General features: G+C 39.6%; 1 protein-coding gene across 7 annotated transcripts in view; it reads left to right on the forward strand.

The window, feature by feature from the left end:
* The first annotated feature begins 3,997 nt into the window (after positions 1 to 3,997).
* phkg2 (phosphorylase kinase, gamma 2 (testis)) overlaps positions 3,998 to 25,503 on the forward strand; it is a 68,001-nt gene continuing 46,495 nt past the window's right edge. For 6 of the 7 annotated variants that reach the window (XR_009708111.1, XR_009708108.1, XR_009708109.1 and 3 more), the window contains exons 1-2: positions 3,998 to 4,209; positions 17,128 to 17,236. Coding sequence is in view for 3 of the 7 variants with exons in the window: in XM_061232464.1 (XP_061088448.1) it covers positions 17,142 to 17,236 (95 nt within the window). In the remaining 4 variants the exon portion in view is untranslated. The remainder of the gene's footprint in view (positions 4,210 to 17,127; positions 17,237 to 25,503) is intronic. The other variant, XM_061232465.1, reaches the window with a different exon arrangement.

Here is a 25,503-nt window from a genome sequence, read left to right on the forward strand (position 1 = left end):
TCAAAAATGGTACACGGGTGACATCTAGTGGTCTTTTCAGAAGATTGTACTTATGCCTATTTAGCTGAGAAAGCCAAAGAATGCCAGGAATTCGTTCTGAAGCCAGACATTGAAATTTGAGCCAAATTGAGTCTTCCTCACATAGGGGGCTCCAATTTACTTTAAATTACATTACATTAATGGCATTTGGCAGACGCTCTTATCCAGAGCGACGTACAGTTGATTAGACTAAGCAGGAAATGCAGGGTTAAGGGCCTTGCTCAAGGGCCAATGGTTGTGCAGATCTTATTGTGGCTAGACTAGGGATCGAACCACCAACCTTGTGGGTCCCAGTCATGTACCTTTTTCCGGTGGTCCGTTTTCCTTGTGGAAAAGTTTGTTGCTGTAGTTCATTGGTGAGCTGATGTAGCAGTTTGCATACACCAGTTTCCACTCACTATAGGCCACTAATTTAGGTAACTAGGTGTGTCCGTAGGCCTGGTAGTGCGCTGTGCAGAATTCAGCCACTGTCTGAGTATCGGAGCAGATGAGGTGAAGAAAAGAGCGTCAAAAGAGGGTGCGTGCCAAGAGCGTGCCATGCTCTTATACTGGGAAAGTTTATTCCTCCCGCCATTACGGGATTGGCTGAACTGAACTAGACATCATGCAGGGTGAACATCGCAGAATTGTCCTGTGGGATTGTGGGAAAAGTGGTCCCCATACATAGGTTGTCTGTGATGTTCATAGAGTGTATAAGAACTGGACAGGCGGGCAGAGCCAGAAGTTGCAGAAGCCAATATGGCATTCAGTCCACTGTAACTCTCAATTTCCCCATAGGCTATAATGGAAATTTTCTACCAAACTAAGGAGGTTACAGTCACATTTTTAACTCAGTTATACACAAAATACACATAAGAATAAGAATCAAGACCTGATTTGAGAACGAACTACAGTGGTGTGGAAAAGTGTTTGCCCCCTTCCTGATTTTTTTTGCATGTTTGTCACACTTAAATGTTTCAGATCATCAAACAAATTTAAATATTAGTCAAAGACAACACAAGTAAACACAAAATGCAGTTTTTAAATGAAGGTTTTTATTATTAAGGGAGAAAAGAAATCCAAACCTTCATGGCCCTGTGTGAAAAAGTGATTGCCCCCCCTGTTAAAACATAACTTAACTGTGGTTTATCAAATCTGAGTTCAATTTCTCTAGCCACACCCAGGCCTGATTACTGCCACACCTGTTCTCAATCAAGAAATCACTTAAATAGGACCTGCCTGACAAAGTGAAGTAGACCAAATGATCCTCAAAAGCTAGACATCATGCCAAGATCTAAAGAAATTCAGGAACAAATGAGAAAGAAAGTAATTGAGATCTATCAGTCTGGAAAAGGTTATAAAGCCATTTCTAAAGCTTTGGGACTCCAGCGAACCACAGTGAGAGCCATTATCCACAAATGGCAAAAACATGGAACAGTGGTGAACCTTCCCAGGAGTGGCCGGCCGACCAAAATTACCCCAAGAGCGCAGCGACGACTCATCCAAGAGGTCACAAAAGACCCCACAACAACATCCAAAGAACTGCAGGCCTCACTTCCCTCAGTTAAGGTCAGTGTTCATGACTCCACCATAAGAAAGAGACTGGGCAAAAATGGCCTGCATGGCAGAGTTCCAAGACGAAAACCACTGCTGAGCAAAAAGAACATTAAGGCTTGTCTCGATTTTGCCAGAAAACATCTTGATGTTCCCCAAGACTTTTGGGAAAATACTCTGTGGTCCCATTACATCTGGCGTGAAAGTAACACCGCATTTCAGAAAAAGAACATCATACCATACCTGGGGCTGTTTTGCTGCTTCAGGACCTGGAGGACTTGCTGTGATAAATGGAACCATGAATTCTGCTGTCTACCAAAATTCCTGAAGGAGAATGTCCGGCCATCTGTTCGTGACCTCAAGCTGAAACGAACTTGGGTTCTGCAGCAGGACAATGATCCAAAACACACCAGCAAGTCCACCTCTGAATGGCTGAAGAAAAACAAAACGAAGACTTTGGAGTGGCCTAGTCAAAGTCCTGACCTGAATCCTATTGAGATGCTGTGGCATGACCTTAAAAAGGCGGTTCATGCTCAAACCCTCCAATGTGGCTGAATTACAACAATTCTGCAAAGATGAGTGGGCCAAAATTCCTCCACAGCGCTGTAAGAGACTCATTGCAAGTTATCGCAAACGCTTGATTGCAGTTGTTGCTGCTAAGGGTGGCCCAACCAGTTATTAGGTTCAGGGGGCAATCACTTTTTCACACAGGGCCATGTAGGTTTGGATTTTTTTTCATTTAAAAACTGCATTTTGTGTTTACTTGTGTTGTCTTTGACTAATATTTTAATTTGTTTGATCTGAAACATTTAAGTGTGACAAACATGCAAAAAAATAAGAAATCAGGAAGGGGGCAAACACTATTTCACACCATTGTATATAGCTCTAATGGGTTAAATGTTATCAAGCTACTTTGTTATATAGCGAACCCAGTCGCAGAATAGCTAGCTAGATCTTGTTGTCATGTTTGTTTTGCTTGCAATGTCTGATGGCATTAGCTAGTTTAGCAAATGTTAAATTGTGTGTTAAATATCGCTACGTCCATAGATGCCATTGCACCATGTAATTTCTGAATTTAATTTTCATATTCATCCAGCTTAGTTAGCTACCCTACAATGCGAGTTTGTGAAATAAACAGTGTTCTTGCGAATAACTGGTAATTTGTTCATCTTTGAGTTGCCATCGGAAAGTATTTAGCCTAAACTAGGCTACCAGCTAGTTATTGTGTGTTCATGATGCATGATCACAAAAGGTACTGTATTCAGTCCAAATCGGCATAACATCCACAGCTGTAAATTGGCTCTGGTCTCATATCAGGAATAGCTGTGCATGATTAAGTCCTCTATTGGAATTGTGTTATATTGCATTTCTTGGCAATATTCCTGAAATTACATACTCCTCTAAATTGAGAGATGATCTCACCTTTTCATTTGTCAAATAAATAATAAGTGACTACACTGTGGAATATGGTCTAATCTGATATTCCTTTTTACCCATGTCACTTAAATGGACGCCATCCCTCCTAAAAAGCCCAGCCTGATCAAATGTAATTTCAGGTTGTCCAATTGATGTCCCCCCAGTTCCCTTACAAATGCTGTTCACCCTAATACGTGCTTTGTTGATCTTGGCTGGATTTGCTCCTCTCCAAACACGTCACTGGGTGATGCATGAGAAGACGATCTTCATTGCAGGAAAACTCTCATGCAATTTAGTGAGATCTCTTTTCATCATGCCAGGATCCAGCTTGTACACCAGCTTGTTAATGCAAATGTTTAGGCCAATCATATGGCAGCAACTAAATGCTTAAAAGCATTCAGACCTGGTCAGGAGGTTTGAGTATCTGTCTCTAGAGTTTGCTGAAAATGGTGCAAAAAACTAGGAAGTGCACATTGTAAATTGTATTTCAAATACATCGAAATTGATATTTATAACCTTTATTTCAGTAGGATTATTAGATAGAGAGACACTAAATTATTTCACCAACTAGTTCACGTAGTGTTGCAGTTACATTTAGTTCGACCCACAGAACCGTTTCAGGATGGTCTTTGTCGGCCATTCATCAGCTACTCATCGTCACGTGTTCAATTCGACCAACTAAGACAGCGTTGACTCGCGACGAATAAAACAACGGCCTTATAAGTTCGTTCTAGAATCGTGTCACGTAAAATCACGTCTTGATTCATATTCTTAAATGTATTTCGTGTATAACTTGCTTAAAAATGCAACTGAATCCCCTTGGTTTAGTAGAAAAAGGCATGGATTATTCCCATTATAGCCTACGGGGAAATTGAGAATTTGACTGGACGCCATAATGGTTTCTGCAACTTCGACCGTCGAAGCAAGCGGTGACGTTACCGTTCTACGCTTCGCTGTTTGCACACGTGATTAGGCATGTGACCAAAGACACACAACTGCGCACGTTCTGTTGGGCGAAAGTATTATATTTCCTGGTTCTAATGTGCTCTCTGTCCGTTTCTATGGGCGTTGATGTACATATTATATACTTTAAGCTCTGAACCAAAGCGCTGAGAAGGACATTGTTGCTCTGTTTGAAGTCTCATCACAACAGTTCTGTGAGTTTAATTCCGTGGGTTTGCTAGCATCAAGGACTGCTGAAGGAGCCGCCGAGAGGTCCAGGTTAGACCCAATTCAATTCTGAAGTAATAGGCATAAGATCGGGGTGTTCGTGAATTTACTGGAAACTTTCATTTAAATGAACAAGACAGCGACTGCCAAAGTATGGACAAAAAGCGACCAAAGCGCAGCTGACTTGCTCATCTCGTCGATTTGCTCAGCTGCATGTATTTAACGTTGGCTCACCGTGTTCCGAACCCAACACTAAGTTGGCTCACGATGTTCCGAACAGTGCAACTTCATGACGAATAAATAAGATATTACTTCTATATAATTTTTGATGTGGGTGTGTGAGTGTGAGTGAGAGTGAGAGTGAGAGTGAGAGTGAGAGTGAGAGTGAGAGTGTGAGTGTGAGTGTGAGTGTGAGTGAGAGTGTGAGAGTGAGAGTGAGAGTGAGAGAGAGAGAGAGAGAGAGAGTGAGTGTGAGAGAGAATGTGTGAGAGAAGTCTTAATTCCTTCCGTTTGAGTAAAAACTAGTACTAGTCACAGACGCGATCAAAATACATGCACAAAATACATCGAAACAAGAATCACATTCACACAATGATGAGGTAAAGATAACAAGCAGCGGACAATAATGTAAAGAAAAATTGAATACATTAAGAGAAACAAGACCGTCTTTCCGTTAATGCTCAAACAACCCATAAGCTGTCTTCAAGAAATGTAGTTATCGCTAACTAATTAGTAAACTAGCAAAGCTTTTTGCAAGGTATTTAAGGTGTTTGGATTTGATATCAAAAGATGAATGTCAGACAAAAGTATGGATAATAGGCCAAATAATATGCTTACCAAAAGAAATTGTTTGGAACATCATCAAGGGCAAGTGTTAAAAGGTTGTTTAATTCAGAAATAAAAAACCCTTTTTTGTTTGCTTTGGTTGACGTTACTATGGAATTAAATTGTGTGTGGAGCAAGACACAGCAAATGGTGAAAATAGCTTTTTTTATATATCAAATCTGCTAATGTTAGTATGAATGTTTATTTTTATTTTAGTGGTTACAGTGCAACATGAGACCTGAAAAACGTGGAACTACCAAGCGACTTAAACAGGATGAATGGAACAAAGTTTTTATTTTATTTTTATTGTCTGTGTACAATTGTAGAATTGTAATTAATAGGTGCCACTGTTTCCTCTGGAATCAGTTTGTTGCTGCGGTGCAAGTTATTCATACACAGTTTCACCATTTTACCTGCTGTTTAATGGCCATAAAGTTGACATGCTTATGCAACTGGGCCAGGTGTGAGAGCACGTCTGCTTGCATATACACGCTAGCCGCAGATTGAGGATGGCCTGGTGTTGAGACAGCTGTTGTAGATGCTCCTTGAATGTTGTCATGTATGGTACCAAGGTTGAGGCATCCTTACAGGCAAGTTCCAGACAGTGAGCTGCACAGACAACTGAGATCATTTAAGGGAAGGCATCATTTAGGTGCTCTAGCACACCATTTTTCTGTGCAAAGGGTTTTCACATTATACCGGTCATAACAGTTGCACAGTTGCATTAGTGGGTATGCACTTCTTCCTCAGCAGTTCTTTAATTGCTGACACTATTATCTTTGTGTCCCATCAGCCTTGGTACATATATCTTAAAAACACAGAAGTATTTAGGCAATTATCAAGCATGAATTGTCCAGTAAACACACTGTATATAAACATGCTATAGCTAGTTAACTACTAACATTCACATTGTAAGGTAACTAACTAACAAACTGTCAATAACAACCATCTGTATAACATTAATTGCCATATAAATTTAACCCTAACATGATTATCCAATGCTAACTAGTGTAGTTGGCTGAACAGCTGTCCTGTTAAATAGAAGCTTGTTTAATTTCCATAATAGACTATTAGTTTACCTTTTTTCTTGATAATTTGAGAATTAAAATAACAAGCGTATAATGTAGGAAAATGTTACTATATGAGAAACTTACTGCGTGTATTGAAGGGGTAGCTTCACATACTTCCAAAAAGGTCCGTTGGTCACTTGATTAATTGACCAATTTGGCTTGTGATGTGCTCACGTTAGTCCCAGCCCTGTGTGGCGGGAATATCAAGATTTTGAATGCTTTAAGTCTGATGTCTTGTTTTAATGAATCATAAGTGTAGAAGGTATTGTTGCAGTCAAACTGTGAGAATAGATTGGCTTTTTAAAGCTGTAGAAATAGAGAGGGCAGTTAAGATGACCACTAGGTGTGGTGGTCTGAATTATTTTGAGAATGCCGTTTGCTGCGGTTTTCAGTTTTCTTATTAAAAATGTATAAAAACTCTTATAAAAAATCTTGCCATGGTGCTGCGCCACAGCAGAATGTTTAACATGTGCTTAACGTAGGCCTACAGATTCTCTGAAAGGGTATTTTTACCATTTTTGTTTAATCTTAGAGAGATGGTTTTATGTATAGTGAGCTCCACAAATTTTGATTTGTGATCAAACAATTCCCTGAGATCAATTTATAATATACCCAAAAATATTCCAACATTTGGTCTGAAATAATGCATTCTTCTTTATTTGTATTCTATTTGTGTAAAGCCCTGCAAATTAAAAATGTAAAAATTTAATCTTGAGATAAACTGTGGTATGTGGATGAAACAAACTATTGGATGACAGTGGCGTCACCAGCATTTGACTGACTGACTGATAAAAACATAAGCACATCGATTTTGTCTGAACTCCTGTGATTGACATTACAGACAGCAAATGAGTGTAACTGTGGGTGGGATGTCTGAGAGTACCACAGCCATGTAATGTTTCTCCCATTTTTAAAGTCTATGGTTTCTCCACGATTCAAGCAGACTCAACTCTGGAAGTTGTATTGCGTTCCATTTACCATCCGAGGCTGGAATTTCCCGGTTGAAACTTCCAACTTAGTGTATAACCACATGAACTGTTCACATTCTGACCTAACTGCAGAAATTATAGCACTCGTTACCGGTCTAGCTACAATGGTAGCTAATCTGCAAAAGTCAGTAAATGGTATGTTCCCAAATGGTTTCACTTGTTTTTTGGTATTTTTTTACATTTTCCCAAATAACTTTTGTGCAGAGAAGATAACTTTCAGTGATAATTTGTTCCGGCTGAGTGACTATTGCACTTCTCCAAGTAGGAGGTTGGAAAAACTCAACTTCCAAGTTGGAACACAGTATTAGCTATCTTGACACCGCGTATCTAATAATAATAATAATAATAATAATAATAATAATAATAATATATTAATATTACTGTTGTAATTATGTTAATATAGGTGAATAACATTGCTTACTGTCATCTTAACAATAATGATTTCATGTAGGTTTCACTAAACCAAAGTTCCTATCATTTCTGATAGTTGCTTACATCTGATTGACGGAATGAAATCATCTCGTCCAGTGAATGCACGTGACCTGTCTCACAATTTTGCTGACAAGAACAGAGACTTTGGGGCCCATTTTGGATTTAAACCAAATGAAGACGGAGAAGCAGATGATTCAACCAATTTGCAGAATTTGAAATGAAACAATACCCGTAAAACAATCTACCACAACAAATCAGAAATCACTCAGATCGACCCCACCCAAGCGAATATGCTCAATTTGGACTTGCATCTAAAGCTGCTGTCCATCTGGCCAGGGGCAGCTGAGTGTGGCCCAAGCATTTGCCCTTGGGGTGAAATCAGCAGGAAATCAAATGAAAGGTCTGACCAACATTGTATCCAAGTACTTGACCGAAATGGCCCCGTTTTGCACAGTGGAAAAGCCAGCTTTCAAAGCACTGCTGAAAACGTTTGACCACCAATACCAGTTGCCCGAGAGAATGTATTTACCAAAGACAGCGGTACGAGATCTCTACATTAAGATAAAAGATGAGATACAGAGGGAGCTGTGTGATATACACACCAGAAGCACAGGCCTCCAATCTCGCACAGCAGACTGGAGCCTGGCGGAAAAAAGTTGTCCTGCATAACCACTGACAACGGCACAAACATTGTGGCTGTAGTAAGGCAATTGAAATGGCCATGGCTGAATTTCTTTGGCTGTCATTTGCACTTGGCTATAATCAACAGTGTTGCGAGTCAGTGCCAAGAATTTGGTCAGCACATTTTCTCTAAGCTGACAAAGGAAGAAGGACCTCATCAAAGCACAAAGCACAGAGCTTAAATTCGCAGCCTTATGAAGGCAAGAAAAAATTAAGATGCCTAAATATTGAGTTATATTCTTAGTTTTAACCCAAGCTCAGTGTCGATTAGCCGGTTGTCAAATAAAAACAGGGTGAACGAATATTTACAGTGATTTATCTTTATTCTTGTTCAACGTGATGAGGGACAAAGCAAAAAATGACCAAGAGGGTTTTGGAACAAGAGCAGGCCATCACTCAGACCTCTGTGCCTCTGCAACCGCAACTGGGGCCTCTGGTGGAGAGTGCGTGCCACCTCCTGTCAAGAAGAGGAACCATGGCGACCTTCTGAAAAATCAAAGAGGCCCTCTGGATCCTGGCCCCTTACCTATAAGAGTGCGTTCAGACACAGATTTGACCTGCTACTTGCAGGAGGAGCCCCGCTGGACTTCTCAGATGATCCCCTTACCTGGTGGCAAGACCATTGCGGTCGGTTTCCAGTAGTCCACTAAAAGTGGCCCAGCACGGCATGTGCATCTGTGCAACGAGCTGTGCCTCAAACCAGAGATGGTGAAAATGCTTGTGTTCTTGGCACAGAACCTTAACAAAGTCAACTGAAAATCAAACAGGCAAGACATTTTCTTTTATTGTCCTAATCCCTTCAGGCAATGCTAATCGATTTGGTTTTGTTTTATTTATTTAACACTACCTTAAATGTTACATTGTTTCGCATTTAATAATGTTTAAAGGAGCACTGTCACACTTTTTCAGTTGAGCTTATTTGGATTAAATGCTTAAATTATATGTGTAGGCATTTCTAAAATCACCATCAGTATAGCCGTTTCCTATATATGAGGCAAAACTTTTCAAAACAAATACGTCCAGTTGGCTTGAATCTCCAGCCTGTGTTACCCAGAACGTAACGGCCGCTCAAACTCTGAGACTGGTTTATGTAAGGCCACCCATCCAGGCAAGTCTGGCAGCGGACATCATCAAGGACACCACCAACTCCCCCCACCTCCTCCCACTTTCAATTGTCATCTCTAAGCAACTTTACTAGACACTCGTAGTAAAGAGCTTAGAAGAGAGAACGAGGGCAAGTTTCCAGAAAAATTAATGGGAGGGGTTGTCATCAAAATCACACTTTGATGACATCGCTAACATTAAACGACAAAGCTAAATGCAGCAATCAACTTCATTATTCCACTGTTTCACTGTTTAAGCTGCTTTTCATAGCCCAAGTTACATTCATTGTCATATAAAGGACAAGAGTTTTGCACCCAAAGTTTATTAATGCTAGTGCATACAGCACAATGCATATTGGGAATCTAATTTGCAAGATTAGTTCTGGCCTGATAGAAGTAACTTTATATTCACTACCTTCATACCCTTATAGCTACAGAATAGGAATCAACAACAAACTGCTTAGTATATATGTAACTATGTAACTATATGAAACCAATGCTCTTCATCATACAAAGCGCCTCTTGTGATTCCAAGTTGATATTTTATCGGAGGTAGCCAGCATATGAATTTAGACAGGTGATCATACTGATAGCATAGCAACATTCGCTAATGTTACAGCCTACTGCCTTGATTCAAAGATGATCTTCTGTAGCATACAAATATCATGGAACCTAACTTGGCTAGCCTGTGCGATATGACAGCTCTGACTTCGCCGTGTTAGAGGACAAGCTTTTCGATTTTGAGAAATACAACCTTACAGTTTTGAACTGGAATTTACAGAGGCACAATTGCGTGAGCGAGAGAGACAGCAGAGGACGAGCTTGAAAAGCAAAACTCATTTGACTGTAACAACCATATTAACAACATTAGCTCCTCCTGCATTTGGCTTGAAAAGCTGGTTCTCAACTGCACGGCTCCACTGCAGCCATCAACTTCAGCCATCACCATCAGACACTGGGGGAATTGTAATTAATTAATGTAATTAATGACAGCGGCTTCACTGTAGCCATCAATTAAATGTGCTACAGGCCTAGTGTTTCATTTCCTTGGTAATATCTAAGAATATTTAGCCAATGTATTGTTTTTTTTTTGTTTAAACAAATGTTTAGCACTGAAAATAAATATTTTATTTGTTTCAAAAAGTTTGGAAAACAGTTTTTCGAAAGAAGTTATATTGTTACTTCTACTTATGCCTTTTTCTTTAACATTACTCACCCTAGGTATCATGTGAAGTGGTCTAGTGCTTTAAAATGTACTCTGATTACTATGTCTAGTATAGAGATGTTACTGCATCCTCTGTTCTTATGCACCTCTGGTTCAGGCGCTGGACTTTCTGAAGTATAGCCATAACAATTTAGTCTATTCTCCACATTGCAGGGGTGACAGTGTTTTGGCCTTATTTATGCAAGTATGAAGTGCAGCAATTAGATTTGTTAATGGAACACTATTAAATGACAATTTTCTTATTAATGGCTTTTAATGGGACTAGTCAAGTTATCAATGTTTTCATTCAATAACTACACTGTCACTGTCACAGGCTATTCACATAGATTTTTTATGGATAGGCTGTACATTTCATGTTATAGTTACTCTCAATATAGGTTACATGAAAAATAATTGTTGAAGCGACTAGACTTTTTAGGTAATTGTGTTCTGCCATTGTGTGTGCTGCTTTGAGCAGTATCTTAAAGAGGTTCTTTGCTGTGAACCACTTAGTATATTTTTTCTGATTATGTGTCTGGACAAAAGGATATGCCGATATGCAGCTTTGGGAAAACTCATGTGGAATTTGAGTGCCTGTCGATATATTTACCATATTTTGCACACGTTGACATCAAGTTTGTGCACAAACAATGTACTTTGGCTTGGTCCTTGACTTAGACAGAGATATTCATTGCTAAACTATAAAAACACAAGGCGTTTTGTATTTTAGTATATCTTTCGTTTACCCTGTATGTACATGCTCTGACATAAATTTGTTCTGTCTCTAATTTCTGAATGTTACAGTGTGCAGTAAATAGTTTTTACACTTGTATAGGACTAGTACAAAATATATGGAAATAGCCCTCTGGGGGGCAGGCAGAGGTGGAAGGGTTAATAGATTTTAAGTGTGATTACTGCTGCCTTTTCCTCTTTCTGAGATTTGTAGAAACGTTCCCACTGCTCTGTAAGCCAATATTTTTTTAAACCGACACCCAGCCTTAAGTCTTCAGCATGCTTCAAATGGGCCTCTTAATGCTAATCTAAATGCCTATTAAAGTAACTTGGGTTTCCCAAATGCATTCGTAATGAAAGTGTCTCTTTAGTTCACCCTTAAGTTAGGAAAGGTCTAGATCAGCATTTCCCAATGCCACACTTTTACTTTGGTAGCCAAAGTTAGTCTAATGGTCCAATTCAAGCAGTGTATAGTTATCTCTTTGTCATTGTTTTTTCTTAATCATTAAAGTTGTCTGGATTATTTGGGGAATTGTTTAATGATGAGTGATAAAGGCTACATTTAAAACACAGTGTTGAAAATAGAAAACACATTAAAACACTGCCAATTGTGGGAGGTGAGATATGCAACACGAATTAATCGGAGGATTACCCTTAAATGGTACATTATATTTATAAAAACACTGTAGTGTTTTCCCTGATGACAATTAAGCCATTTAACCAACAAATGAGTTAATGCTGTACATCTGAAACTAGTCCATTCCCTGAATTCCAAATTGAAACCAAATTGTAGCCTATAAAAATACCCTTTAATAAAAGCTGAGAATATACACTTTTACCAAATACAAATTGATTTATTACAAAGGAGGTTATACACATTATTTTTTATTATGTAGCGAGTTTGGGCTCATATCATGGAATGGCACGATTGCAACAATGGACCGAACAGAGCTGGACTATCCCCCCCAGCTAACCTTCTTTAAAATGACCTTCCACTCAAATAAGGCTTAGCAGCACATTTACAAGTGTTGCGGTTGGAAACGAAAATGCACATTTTGCACAAGTATCTGACATTACAAACCAAAGAAGAAGAGACAGAAGTAAGATAGCGTTTGCTTTCTTTTAGTATTGTTAGTAGGTATCTCATTATGAGGAAGGTGACTTGATGGAATTTGTAGTCAAGCCTTATTTGTTTGAGGATTTTGAATTTGACGAAATTGAGGCTGCTCGCGCTGCTGCAGCTTCAGCAATGTGTGACGTGCAGTTGTCGCGTGTGTGAAATTATATGAACCAAACTGGTTTCCTGTTGTTGCAATTAGTGGAAATGGCTGGCAACATGATTGTAAAATTAGGCAACCCACATAATCCAAGTACAACTTGCATCAAACACCACACAGATTTTCCTGCCTTGCTGAACACAGCCGTCTTGGAAACTTTCTTCCACATCCTGAAAGGAAACTGGAAGAGATGACCTGTTCCTCTGTGATCAGACGGGGAACTTGCGTGGAGTAAGTTTACAAGGAATAAGACTCTTGTTGCAAAGATCAACAGTGGTGGTTATTCAAAAAATGTTTGACGTCCTGCCATCCTGCATCATCCTGGCCATCAGGGAAAGATAAACACTCTGGACAATTTGTGGGCGTCAAGGAAGCAGAAGAAGCAGAAATCCTCATGAGTGTGGACTACATTGATAAAAGCCACTCTTCCTTTGTAATAAAACATGTTAAATAATCATTTCTTAGTGTGTACACATTTATGGAAATCCAGTCTGTAATTGACCTTAACAGTCTTAAGTATAACTTTTTCTTGACATAGTGTACATAGTGACATAGTGTTTCTTGACATAGTTCTCAGAGGCAGCATTTAAACACCTCCATAACTTTCTGCAGACACACCCAGTAGTAACTAGTAATGTTCAAAGTGTATAACAAAACTTAATTAGAAATATATTTCTTCAGTATTATGTTGGTTGTTCTGTAAGATTTCTTTGAGCATTGAGTAGTGGTCGACTTCCGAATGATAAAGAAATAGAAACCGCAGGCAGGAAATATCAGACACAAATCTGTCCAGTGTAATGAGTGGAGAGTCACATATATTCCTTCAAAGGTAGACATTAATTCAGGTCACTGTCAATGTGAGAGAACTGGTTGTCGGTCACAGATATATTATGAAATTCATGAAACAAAATGGTACATTTTGCAATGTCACACAACTAGTAACATGTTTTTGTCTGTACAGATTGTAAACATACGCATATTAAGATATATTCATAAATAAGTATTGCATTGGCTTTGACATTGCAGTGTGACATTGTGCATGAAGAGGTTCATTTGTTGTAGTTCCTTAGTAAGGTTTTTGTCAAGAACAATGGCAGTGAGTTCATGGAATGGCTCAGAATCATTGTCCAGCCAATTCTTCTTTCTCAGTGCCTCAGTTGAAGTCAGCTTGGGGTGAAAGCAGCTCCTCTCCTAACCGTTTTTCATTCATGTGTGTTTGCTGATTATGATGTGACGCCGAACAAATTCTGCCTCAGAACCTAAAAACATTTAACCCAAAATCACATTGTCCATGTTGATGGAGGAGGGGGGCCAAATTACTATTGAAATGCTCTGAGGAGGGGGATAAGGTACTAAGACCGGAGGATAATTGAAATTATCTTGTGATGGAGCTGTCATGTTTTTTTTTTCTGTTGCGCTCTGGGGTGAAGTTGCCCAATGGGAACCATAAGTAAATAAAAAAACAACACACCACAACACACCACAACAATCACAATGAAAGTTAGTTTGCCTTTCTTGTTTTTATCCTCCTTTTTAAAAATATTTATTTTATTTTTACTTCGGGCAATGTTGCCACGGCAAGCTGGAAAGGAAAAACTTAATATGCTCACACAACCCTAGTTTCACCACATGCAGTGCCATGTAATTCCAATAAAGGGAAGAAGGGTGAGGCTGATGTTGGATGAGATGGATGCATTTTTAAATATGGCGGGTGGTCTTTTTGAAGAAATATATTTTTCACTGAGAGAAGTTGTGCGTCCATTTAATGAAAATAATCACATGGTTGTTCCAAAGGAAGAGTTTTACAAATTAGGTGAAAAAAGGCAAACAAAATTAAACTGAAAGCAGCAAGACTGACTACTGACTAACAATGTTCCAAGATAGCACCTAGTGATTCAAATATCAATCCAATGCGCCCTGATTAAAAATGTTAATTTGAATTTAATTTGAATAAAACCCTCGTACCTATGCCACTTGTCTATGTACAAATTACTTGAAATGAAGGGCTAAGTTCACCAATACTACATTGATATAAATAAGTTTTTAGCAAAATAAATAGTTTGATCTTCAAACTGCTTCATCCATTTAAAAATCACCTGCTAAGAAGTGATCATGAGCAGCAGTACGTACCAAGGTATTTAAATGACAAAATAATGCTCCCCCTGGCCCAATGAGATTTATATTTTCATTTAAAAATTAAACTTGAGTGCAATTTGCATATGATTATCTGCTTATATAAGTATACATATCATATAATGAAATATTAAATGTTTATAGACAAGTTTATACAGTTTAAAGCATTTTTAATCATGTAAAAACTGGTTTAAGTGGGTTTAACCCTCTGGGGCTTACTTCTAAGACAAAGCTTTTCCACAAAGCAATAGCGAGTGAGCCATTTAGAAGACAGAAACAGATAATTTTTTGATTCAGGAATTTATTGAACTCACCACACAAACTACATACAATGAAGTAGGTACATCATATAGCCTACAAACAACGATACCTCTTTACCGACTAGCCCATGTCTAAGACAAAAACGCAGAGGTATTATTTTAAGATGTAATGGTTAGAATCCTTCAAAGATTCACAACACAACTTACAAATGTGCATTACTGAGTATTCAGACACACACAGCGAGAAGTTGCAATACAGCATGTATTTACCAATATGATCATAAGAAATACACTTGGAAATACACTTACTCTTGGAGTTGTTCTGTTTAGCCAAGTAGATACAGTATGCTAATATCAATTGTGCGAGGACACCCAGTTTAATAATCCTGGTTACGCCACTACATATCACATATTGATGCAATGGTTCAGAGTGTGGGAATTTACAAACGTGCATATTACTGAAAATTCAAACGAAGATGGAGTAGTTGCAGTACACATGCAAGAAATGTACTTAAGCATGAAGTTCATCCTCAGCTGGATCCTTTCACTGTTGGAAATGACACCGCTGAGCGAAACTCACATATTAATGAGTAAAGATGAACAAATTTCAGTGTTCTTATTCATCTAATTTAAAACATTTTAAAACAATGAATATTATGTGTCAGTAGGAAGTCAATATTCTAAGGTTTCTGTCAATATGTTTGTTGCATCTGTATGGTAAAATGTCACTAAGTTAATCATCCAAATAGAAAGGAAATTTAATATGATCTTGCCAGCGTCGTCGGCGAAGCTCCCAACCCCAGAGGGTTAATAAAGAGTTAAATTGATTCACCGGTGACTGAATTGGAAAACATGCTCTAAATTTGATTGGTGCTTAATTGTGATTTTATGAATATGGTATTTTATTACTAAGAAAGACCTGACTGATACCAATTGTGTCCTGAATTAATGTGAATAATGTGAATGATGAAATATGATATTAGAATGGGTTTTGGTCTTGTAGAGGGGGATCAGTCAGCCTCCACAACAGAGCCTGTTAGGCCCCAATGCCAGCGTCACAGAAAGCATCTATCCATGCAGTGCAGAGATAGGAAGGAGGAAGAAGCCCATGCCCTAATAAACAAATCAGTTCAAATTGACAAAACATCAGCTCCCAGCTTCAGAGAGGATCTTAGCAGAGCATTGGTGTCTCTTGATATGGACTGGGAAGAGTCAGAGTCTGATATGGATGACTGACTATATAAACCTAATAGTTGAATTTGTACATAGTCATATTATAGTTATTGTTCAATATCATTAAAGTGAAACATTTATATTTTAGGTGAAGCTTCATGAAATACTTTGTTTATTCAAGTAAAGAGTTATCATTTCCATATTTTCTTTCTTTCTGAACCAATTTCTGGTTAATGGCTCTACAAGATTATACTAGTAACAATGTAATTATAGATCTTTAAACTGAAATTCTGACTAGTAAGAAATGTGCTACTCCTTCTAAAAAGATTTTTCAATCTTCATCAAACTTGCCTCATATCATCTTGAGACCATGCCTTATAAAACGTATCCATATCTTGGCAATGCTTCTGCTTCTGACACCAACCTTGGTAGGCATCACTCAGAGAGACTGCAAGGAGTGTGGCACCACTTGATCTAGAAGGGGTGCTATAATTTAAAAACATAACTTTGTATGTGTTTGAACCATGATTATCATTTCCAATGATTCCTGGTTGAGGTAATTTGATGTAAAATTGTCATGAAACCTCTTACTTGATTAAAGGTTGTTTTGCAAGATCCCTTTTTGTACTTATTACAGCAATATGAAAATAATGAATGTAAATCTTTGGAATGCTGTTGTAGTGCATGGATTGGCCCAACAGTTTCAAGTTGCATCCGGACCAGGCCAGTGTCCTCTGTTGAACATGAAGTTTCTCTGATTAATGTGCATAACGGCCTGACTTGCAAAGTACAGTATGATAAAATGGAGCAACTGATATGTGATTTAAGGAAGAGCATAATCTGATAATCTGCTCTTTCAAATCTGAGGCGCATTTTAGAATGAAAATGATTAGGTATTTAAAACTGATGGGGGGGGCTCTTTGTATTGCTGAAAGCTATACATAGTAGTACCATGTTGTACAAATTGTTTATTGGTAGTGTGAAGCCAGGAAAACATATTTGGAAGGAGTAAAAACCCTGGACAAAGCTGAGTGGTTTATTATTGTAATTTCCTGCAGTTTCATACTAGATTTCACTTTCTTTTTTTTAGGCAGGCCCTCAACCATGACCCGAGATATAGTGCTTGGAGATGAACTTCCCGATTGGGTGGGAGCAAAGGAGTTCTATCAGAAATATGATCCAAAAGAGGTGATTGGCAGGTAAGCCAGGTGAAATTATGACAAGAGTGGATATTGCTATTAGTGTTTTTAGTTGATAGACTGGATGGACAGTGAATCCTTCATAATGAACAACTATAAGGAGAGGCCGTCTTTCCTAGCTCACAAACATTTTACATTTTTACATTTTAGTCATTTGGCAGACGCTTTTAATCCAATGCGCAAATACAAAAGTGCATTACTGGAGCTTTCTCACAAAGTAGTCATGACGTCATTCTTTACAATGGTGATGGTCTTCCTGGTTATGTTCATTATGCTTTTGTTTGTTCTGCTTGTACTTATAAAATCTAATTGATGCTTGAATGTGTTAATGAATGCTGAGAATAAAGTGCATTGTAGTCTCCACCCACTGCTTACACAGGGGTAAGGCTTGCTCAAGGTGGGATCAAACCGGCAACCCTCCAACCCTCCAACCCTCCAACCCTCCGACTGCCAGACAATTGCTCTTACCCCCTGAGCCAATGTCGCCCCCGATCAATGATAATCAACTTCCCATGCTGGGTCAGTCACACTGCTGTTTTTTCGGGGTTTTTTAACAGACTTTACTCAATTATAGCCACTTTACTCAAAAAGCAGTCCATTGTACAAAAGCCTGGATAGTCATGTTTTCACTAGAAGGTGAAGTGCATCCCATTCTTCCCTGAACTTCCTGTCCAGCCAGGCAAAATTAGCCTTTCGCCTGAACACCGGAGACAATGTTCTAGAACAATTAACACACCACAGATATTGTCTCCAGCTTCAGAGCATGATTCATTATCCTGCTGCCACTTTGTCAGATGTTTCATTAAATCAAATCGATTGATATATATTTTGGGGCAGTAGCAGCAATGAAAAGGGTCTTTGTGCAGCAATCCAGCCGACAGATGAATATGGTGAAATCTACAATAAAGAATAAGGACACAAAAGCTTTGGACAAAGTAACAATATAAATTCCAGCCATTTACCCTTTTACCATTTACAACTTCATGCCATAGCAACACAGACATGACAAGAGTCAAAACATGCCGTCATCATAATGCTACTTTAGTGGTTGACTGTTATCTGACTCCAATTAATTACTTCTTTGTTTTTTTCTTTGTTTTTGTTTTTTTTAATCGTTGACAGTTCCTTGAGGGGGACTTTTGACCTTTGTATCCAAATGTGGCCTTTATATTATGATGTGCTATAAATGAGTATGTTGGCCAACAAACAGCAGAGCTTTACATTTGTAGAATTGTGCATTTGTTGCCTATCAGAAATCATAGTTGTTGTTTTTTTTTTACCATTATCCATAGCCTAAATGACAATGAGTAATTACAGTAGTGTTAGAAATTAGGTAGGAATTATACTTTTCATAGTTTATAGTTACTTGTGACCAGACATGTTTCAGGATCAGAGAACTGTTTAACCCGATGGCCTTTTTATAACAGTCAAAAAGGAAGCTCCATATTATTATCAAGGAAAGGAAACAAAGGAAACTCCACACCTCTGGCAGCTAGAGCTAGAGACCATTGATGAAGGTAAATGACAGTTTTAATTATCATCCAATGGAAACACCCCTTTTGCTGTTGGAAAGCCCCTTTCTGTCAATACACCCCTTACTCCAGTCTGCAGAGACTCCCAACTCCGTGAGTTCATAGCTGAGCAGACGGTGGTGCGTGTTGAATTCAAGTACCAGATCTAGTACCGTTTTTTGTTTTTTTTAATCCAACGTGCACACCCTCTGTCTATAACTCTGTTCTGAAATAAGATAGGAAGATGTAATGAATACAAAGTATGTGCCTGAGATGTCATTCTTTCATTTGGCTTGACATTTATTCCATTTTGATGTATTGCACCCAAAAATTTAAATGAAATCAATATATGCACTCATGATTGGTAAAATGCACTTAGATCCAGATAAATGTGATAAATAGACATGCACAGACAATGTATATGCATATAGATATGTGAAAGTATATTGTTGTATCAAGCCACACTGAGTATTATTTCCACTGTCTGTATGCACAAAAGACCACTAGAGGCCCCTACTGGGGCTGAGATGGTCCGTTTGGACCCTTGAGAGGACAAGGATTTACTGGTTGTATGCACTTAAGAAAAAGACCACTAGAGCCGAGGCCCCAAAGGAGAGCATGGACTGTGAGGAGTTGGCACTCTTCCACGGCCCTCGAGGAAATGGTGGAGGGAACATGTATTTTTAGAACCAGACTGATTCCACAGTACTAAGCCCAGTTGGGAATCTTTGTTTTAAATTAGAAAACCACAACAGTTCAAAGATCTTGCTGGTGCAAGACTGCTTAGGTTAGACTTTTTGTGTAAAGTATAGTACCACATGACCGTTGTCATAATTCTTGGCTTCCGCAAGAACTGTTGGTTAAATCTGGTGAATTAAGGCTGCTTTGTAAATGTGTCTTAACCTGTTATTTAGCCCCTGTCATGCTCAGTTGTTACAATAGTTGGGCCTCAATTATCACAGCTAGCTAAATATGGCAAACAATGTAAGTTGAAATTGTTACACTGTGTCATTTTTAGATTTTATTTGACTTCTTGGTACATTTCCTGCTCCCTTTCTCACTCTTACATTACGTGCTTTCTCTGTTTTTATGAGGTTGTACCACAGTACCTCTCAAATTCTTTTATTTTTTCGTCTGTTGGTAGATAATGATGAGATACAATTCCTGAAAATGTAAGCTTAATACTGTTTTGCCAGTTGTGCCATTTGATTTTCATAATTTTCACTGACAAATGCATTGCAGCACCAAATATGATTTTTACAGGTCCGTAACTTTGTAAGGAAAAGACTTAGATCAGTGAAAACAATTTGCCCTTATGATGACTATATGTTTAGAACAGCACTTCATGTGTATTTTCCTAGTTATGGATGTGATGCTTTGACTTGTGGAAGAACCTATGCACTTGTAAGTCACTTTGGATTAAAAGCGTCTGCCAAATGACTAAAATGTAAATGTAAATGTAAAACGTGTACCTAGAGGTAATTTTGTGTGTAGAATGCATATGCGGCCTCCGAGAGCTTTCGTTTTTGGCCCTACAAAATGCATTTTATTTATATCTGAGAGCGCTTTCTCATTGTGTAAAGATAAACATGATTGAAACATGGTTTAAAAAGTGGAATAGTCCACAGTGGCTGTACTGGTAATGGTAATCGGACTCTTCCATTTTGAATTATGCTATAGGGGTGTTACAGGTATTTACAAATTTATGAAGCTAGGATAGTTGGAAGTGCTGTATGAATCCCACTGACAGTGTTATGACAGCCTTATGTCAAAGAGTTCAAGTACAGTGTGTAGGGAATACAACTTCCACATTCCCACAGGAAAATTCCGCGACGTCCACCACGAATGACGTCTAACTTGGTTCAGCCAATCCCGTAATGGCGGGAGCAATAAACGGTCCCGTATAAGAGCAAGACACGTTCTTGGGATCTCTTTCTTCTGTCTCTTCTGCTTTTTCTGCTTGTTCTGCTTCTACTCTTCGACGCACCCTTATTGGCCATTCGCTTCAGCTCATCTGCTCCGAGACTCGGACAGAGGCTGAATGCTGCACAGCGCACTACCAGGCCTACGGACACACCCAGTTACCTCGCGGTAACTACGTGGCCTATAGTGAGTGGAAATTGTTGTACGCGGAACGCTACATCAGTTTACCCCAATAAAGCTCAACAACGAAAACAGCAACGAACTTTTACACCTGGAAAAGAACCAGCGGATCAGACGACAACGGGCTGCTAAGACGAGAACACCCCAGCCTGTGCATCTCTCCCGGACTCCATTCACAGCACCATCACCGCTTCTACAAGGACAGCATGTCTTTTGGATCCAGCAATGCGTATGGACTCAGTAAGAAAACAAACATTCAGGCATAGCCAGTGTTTAGTTTAGTCTTAACTGTTTTTGTGAATCTGTGTTTCAATATTTACCATCCAACCATTGTAATGTGTTTGGTTAGCTACATATATATGTACGTGAATTGATTCGCCGTCTTTTGCGCATATATAGAGTAAAACTACGCAAGTAGTCCCTTCTCACAGCTAACTCTAACTTAAACTTATTACCACACCCAGAACTCTAGCTTACTCAAGCTAGCTACTCCCACCTTTCCTTTGTTCTAGCGAAACGCGCGATCGCGCGCACCCACACATACACGCCCTAACTTAACATACTAACTTCCCCTACTAATTCCCGTTCGTTTATCTGTTATGTGTTTGTATGTTTGTTTAATAAATATATTGTATTAAACCCCGGTGTCCGTTTTGGAATCGCATAGACATGAGAGCCGAGTTAAAGCGGTCTTTCGAAGAACTTCCAACCTTCAGGTTATCGGTATGTTCAATCATTAATATTGGTTATTTTAATTAATTAAAATACTAAATTTGTGGTTGGATATTTCTGATAACAGTAATTTTATGAGACTGATTACTTTTCGCAGTTATACTGCTACACAACGTTTAACTGGCGCCCCGGTTTCGTAGAGAGTAAAATCCCTGCATTATTTCCCTGTGTGATGCTATAGCTACCTTGTACTATAGTTAGAGAATAATCAAAGAGCGTTTTAAATTCTTTATCCTTCATCACAACTTGTATGTTGGATTGTGATATTGGGTGAACAATTCATTGCCAACTTTTAGGAGCTCAAGGCCCTTGTGAAATAGTTGACTTCAAGAGTACCCTCTTAAGTTACTGATTCAGCTTTTAGCTTTATTTGGCTTGAGATATGGAACCCATATCTATTGATGAGTACCTTTCCTTTTTAGCCCAAGGTTTAGCACCTGGCTACATAGCTTTCCTGAATCAGATGAACCTCACTGATTATAGGAAAGAAATGTTCTCCTTAATCAACGAGAAAGGTCACTCCCCCACCCAGTCAAAAGACCCAATTCTAAGTTGTCTGGTCTTGAATTTTGCCAGACAGATTAGTCTTGCTCTTCAGAGCAACAAAAACTTAGAATCAGAGATAGCATACCTCAAAGGACAACACACCAGTGTTTTACTTGAGCTTCAAACTGTTGGCAAGAAAGCACTACAATACTTGCGTGATCTGCATTCAACCGAATCAGATCTTTGTTCCTACAGAGAGGAATTATTTCAGTTGAAGTGTGGATGCTACAAGCTACCACATCCACTCTCTTCTGTAAGCCTGCTTTCTCAGGCTTGCCCAACTCCAGCTTCTCCCGCTTCCTCCTTACACCACAAGGTGGGGGACGGGGGGTCACAAATCGATTCAGGTTTGTCAGATCCCGGTTCCACAGCTTGCTCTGATGGAGACTCATCAGTCTCCTCAGTTGCAGTGCTGTTGACCACCCATGCAATGGTTTGCCCACCTCTTCCCTGGAGAGGGAAAGGGGGGACTCCATCCCAACGGTGGTCCATCTCCGCAAGGGAGAAACAGTCAGGCAAGTACAGGACTGCACCTTCCATGCCCACCCCTCTCATGAGGAGGTCAGGGAACCCTCCCGTGGACACGGTAGAGGAGATCTAACGTTATTAATTGGGCACACAAAAAGCAATGCTAATCCCGCTAGTTTTCCCTTTATAACTGAGAGGATAGGTGACAGCTCTGTACAGTACACTGACAGCGACAATTCATCTTCTGCCAACCATTGTGAGAATGACAGTTTTGTAGCTCCACCCCCTAAACCAAACCGAGGACGTCGAGCTCCGCATGAAACGCATTCACATTCAAATGTGATTTCAGGCTCTCCTTCTCCAAACAGGCAGACTAGTGCAACTTCACATGGTCTTCGCTTTGAGGAGCTAGAGGCCATGGCGAAGTATGTCCACACATTTGACCCCAAGGACTCCGAATTTAACATTCAGAGTTACTTGAGAGAAGTTGACTACTGTCTCTCGGATCTGCCCAGGGCAACCGATCGAGAAAAGGTACGACTTGTATGGAAAACCTCTACCAGAGAGATCCATACATTTATGGAACAACTTCCACCACAGGTTCGTTCCAGCTATCCCAAGGTTTGTGAAGCGTTGGTAGCTGAGTACCTGCCACGGTTTGATCAGGCCACAGCCATGATCAAATCTGTGGAGGTTAAACATAGCCGTACAGAACGACCAAAAGACCTTTACCAACGACTTAAACATGCATTTTTCCAGGGCAGAAACGGACTAGGCTTAGATGAAGATCAAGCCTTCAAATCCCTTTTTGTGCACAACCTGCACCCCTGCGTCCAAACTCATGTTTCACTGTTTTCAAGGGGCCAACACTCAGCCCTTGAATTAAGAAATGAAGCCCAAATGGTCTGGGACACCTTAAGGATTGTGCCCAGGAACGAGGTATTGGAAACAGCTAAGCACGTTGTTCCAACCAAGCCTGCCGGCACTTCCCAAGTTGCCCCATTAAAGTCTAATGGCTCAAAACAACGGCATGTGAGTAAGTTCCCGGTTAAGAGCCACCGTGGTCGCTTCTCACATTCTGATTCCAGCCGGAATTGGAGAGAAGACCGACCCGGTAGGCCCAAGCCTCAGAGTCACCAGCATGACTCTGATAGGGAAGATACCTTGTCTGAAGAGAGCTTCTTCAGTTCCTCTGAGGACAACTAAAGCCTCTAACCTTTGTTCAGTACCGTGTATGCCTTGAGTAACCACTCCAAAGAGCTATCTGGTCTTGTTCAACCTCCATCAAAAGACTGAATAAGACTGATGTATAGCCGTGGTCTCCTCACAGGCAGACTCCCAGCTGAAGCTTTGACCACTTTCTTTTGCACACCTTTCCTACCAAAGGGGGGTGGCAAAATAAACAGGTAGTTTATAGCAGCCACTTAGATTTGCATGTAGCAGCAGCAAACGCAGATCGTAAGTAGGTACTGTAGAGTCAAATCCGACACCTGTCATAACTCGTAAACGTTCATTGCTTCTTTCTACACCTACTGAACCATCGTAAAGTATTGCATGTAGAAACTACAGTGTAATCTTTACAAGTATATTGCCACACCCCAGTGTGCCTTACTCCACCTCTTCCCCAAGCAAGACAAGACCACTTGTGAGTTACCACATCATTTAGAAATGAGACCACCTCTCCATTTCCTTCCTGATGACACAGCCATAAGGTTAAGCTTGGATACAGAAAGCTGCCCTAATTTGAAAATGTCCCCACATATTTCAGATGACAACCCTCGTCAGCAACCTGACTGTAGGGACTAGAACAATTGGTCAGTCTGAACAAGACTTCCAAAAAGGCTACAGCCTCTCCATCCTAGACCTCTACATCATCTGAACATTTTCATGGCTGGGTCATTCCTGTTGGTGCTCCACCTTCTGGACACCATCCAACAACTAACAAAACACCTGAACTAACAAAACGACTAACCCTTTCACCAAGGTTTCTTATGTTTTGTGACAATGTATTCACTGTGCGTTTCACATTGTTTGTATCGTGTCTTAGACCAGTTTAGTTAATTGTTGATAAATGCCTGGATGTTTGTCAGTCAATTGTGAACTGTGTTACCGACCCAATGTACTTGACCTGTGGACTGTGAACTGACCTTTATGCTCTCAAGGAACACAGCCACATCCTGAGACCACAGGGGGGATGTAGGGACTACAACTTCCACAACTTCTCTTTCTTCTGTCTCTTCTGTTTCTTCACTTAGATCAGTGAAAACAATTTGCACTTATGATGACTATATGTTTAGAACAGCACTTCATGTGTATTTTCCTAGTTATGGATGTGATGCTTTGACTTGTGGAAGAACCTATGCACTTGTAAATCGCTTTGGATTAAAAGCGTCTGCCAAATGACTAAAATGTAAATGCAAATGTAAAACGTGTGCCTAGAGGTAATTTTGTGTGTAGAATGCATATGCGGCCTCCGAGAGCTTTCGTTTTTGGCCCTACAAAATGCACTTTTTTTCCACTGGTGTCATTTTATTTATATCTGAGAGCGCTTTCTCATTGTGTAAAGATAAACATGATTGAAACATGGTTTAAAAAGTGGAATAGTCCACAGTGGCTGTACTGGTAATGGTAATCGGACTCTTCCATTTTGGATTATGCTATAGGGGTGTTACAGGTATGTACAAATTTATGAAGCTAGGATAGTTGGAAGTGCTGTATAAATCCCACTGACAGTGTTATGACAGCCTTATGTCAAAGAGTTCAAGTACAGTGTGTAGGGACTACAACTTCCACATTCCCACAGGAAAATTCCGCGACGTTCACCACGAATGACGTCTAACTTGGTTCAGCCAATCCCGTAATGGCGGGAGCAATAAACGGTCCCGTATAAGAGAAAGACACGTTCTT

Source organism: Conger conger, chromosome 2, assembly GCF_963514075.1.
Source record: "Conger conger chromosome 2, fConCon1.1, whole genome shotgun sequence".
NCBI lineage: Eukaryota > Metazoa > Chordata > Actinopteri > Anguilliformes > Congridae > Conger > Conger conger.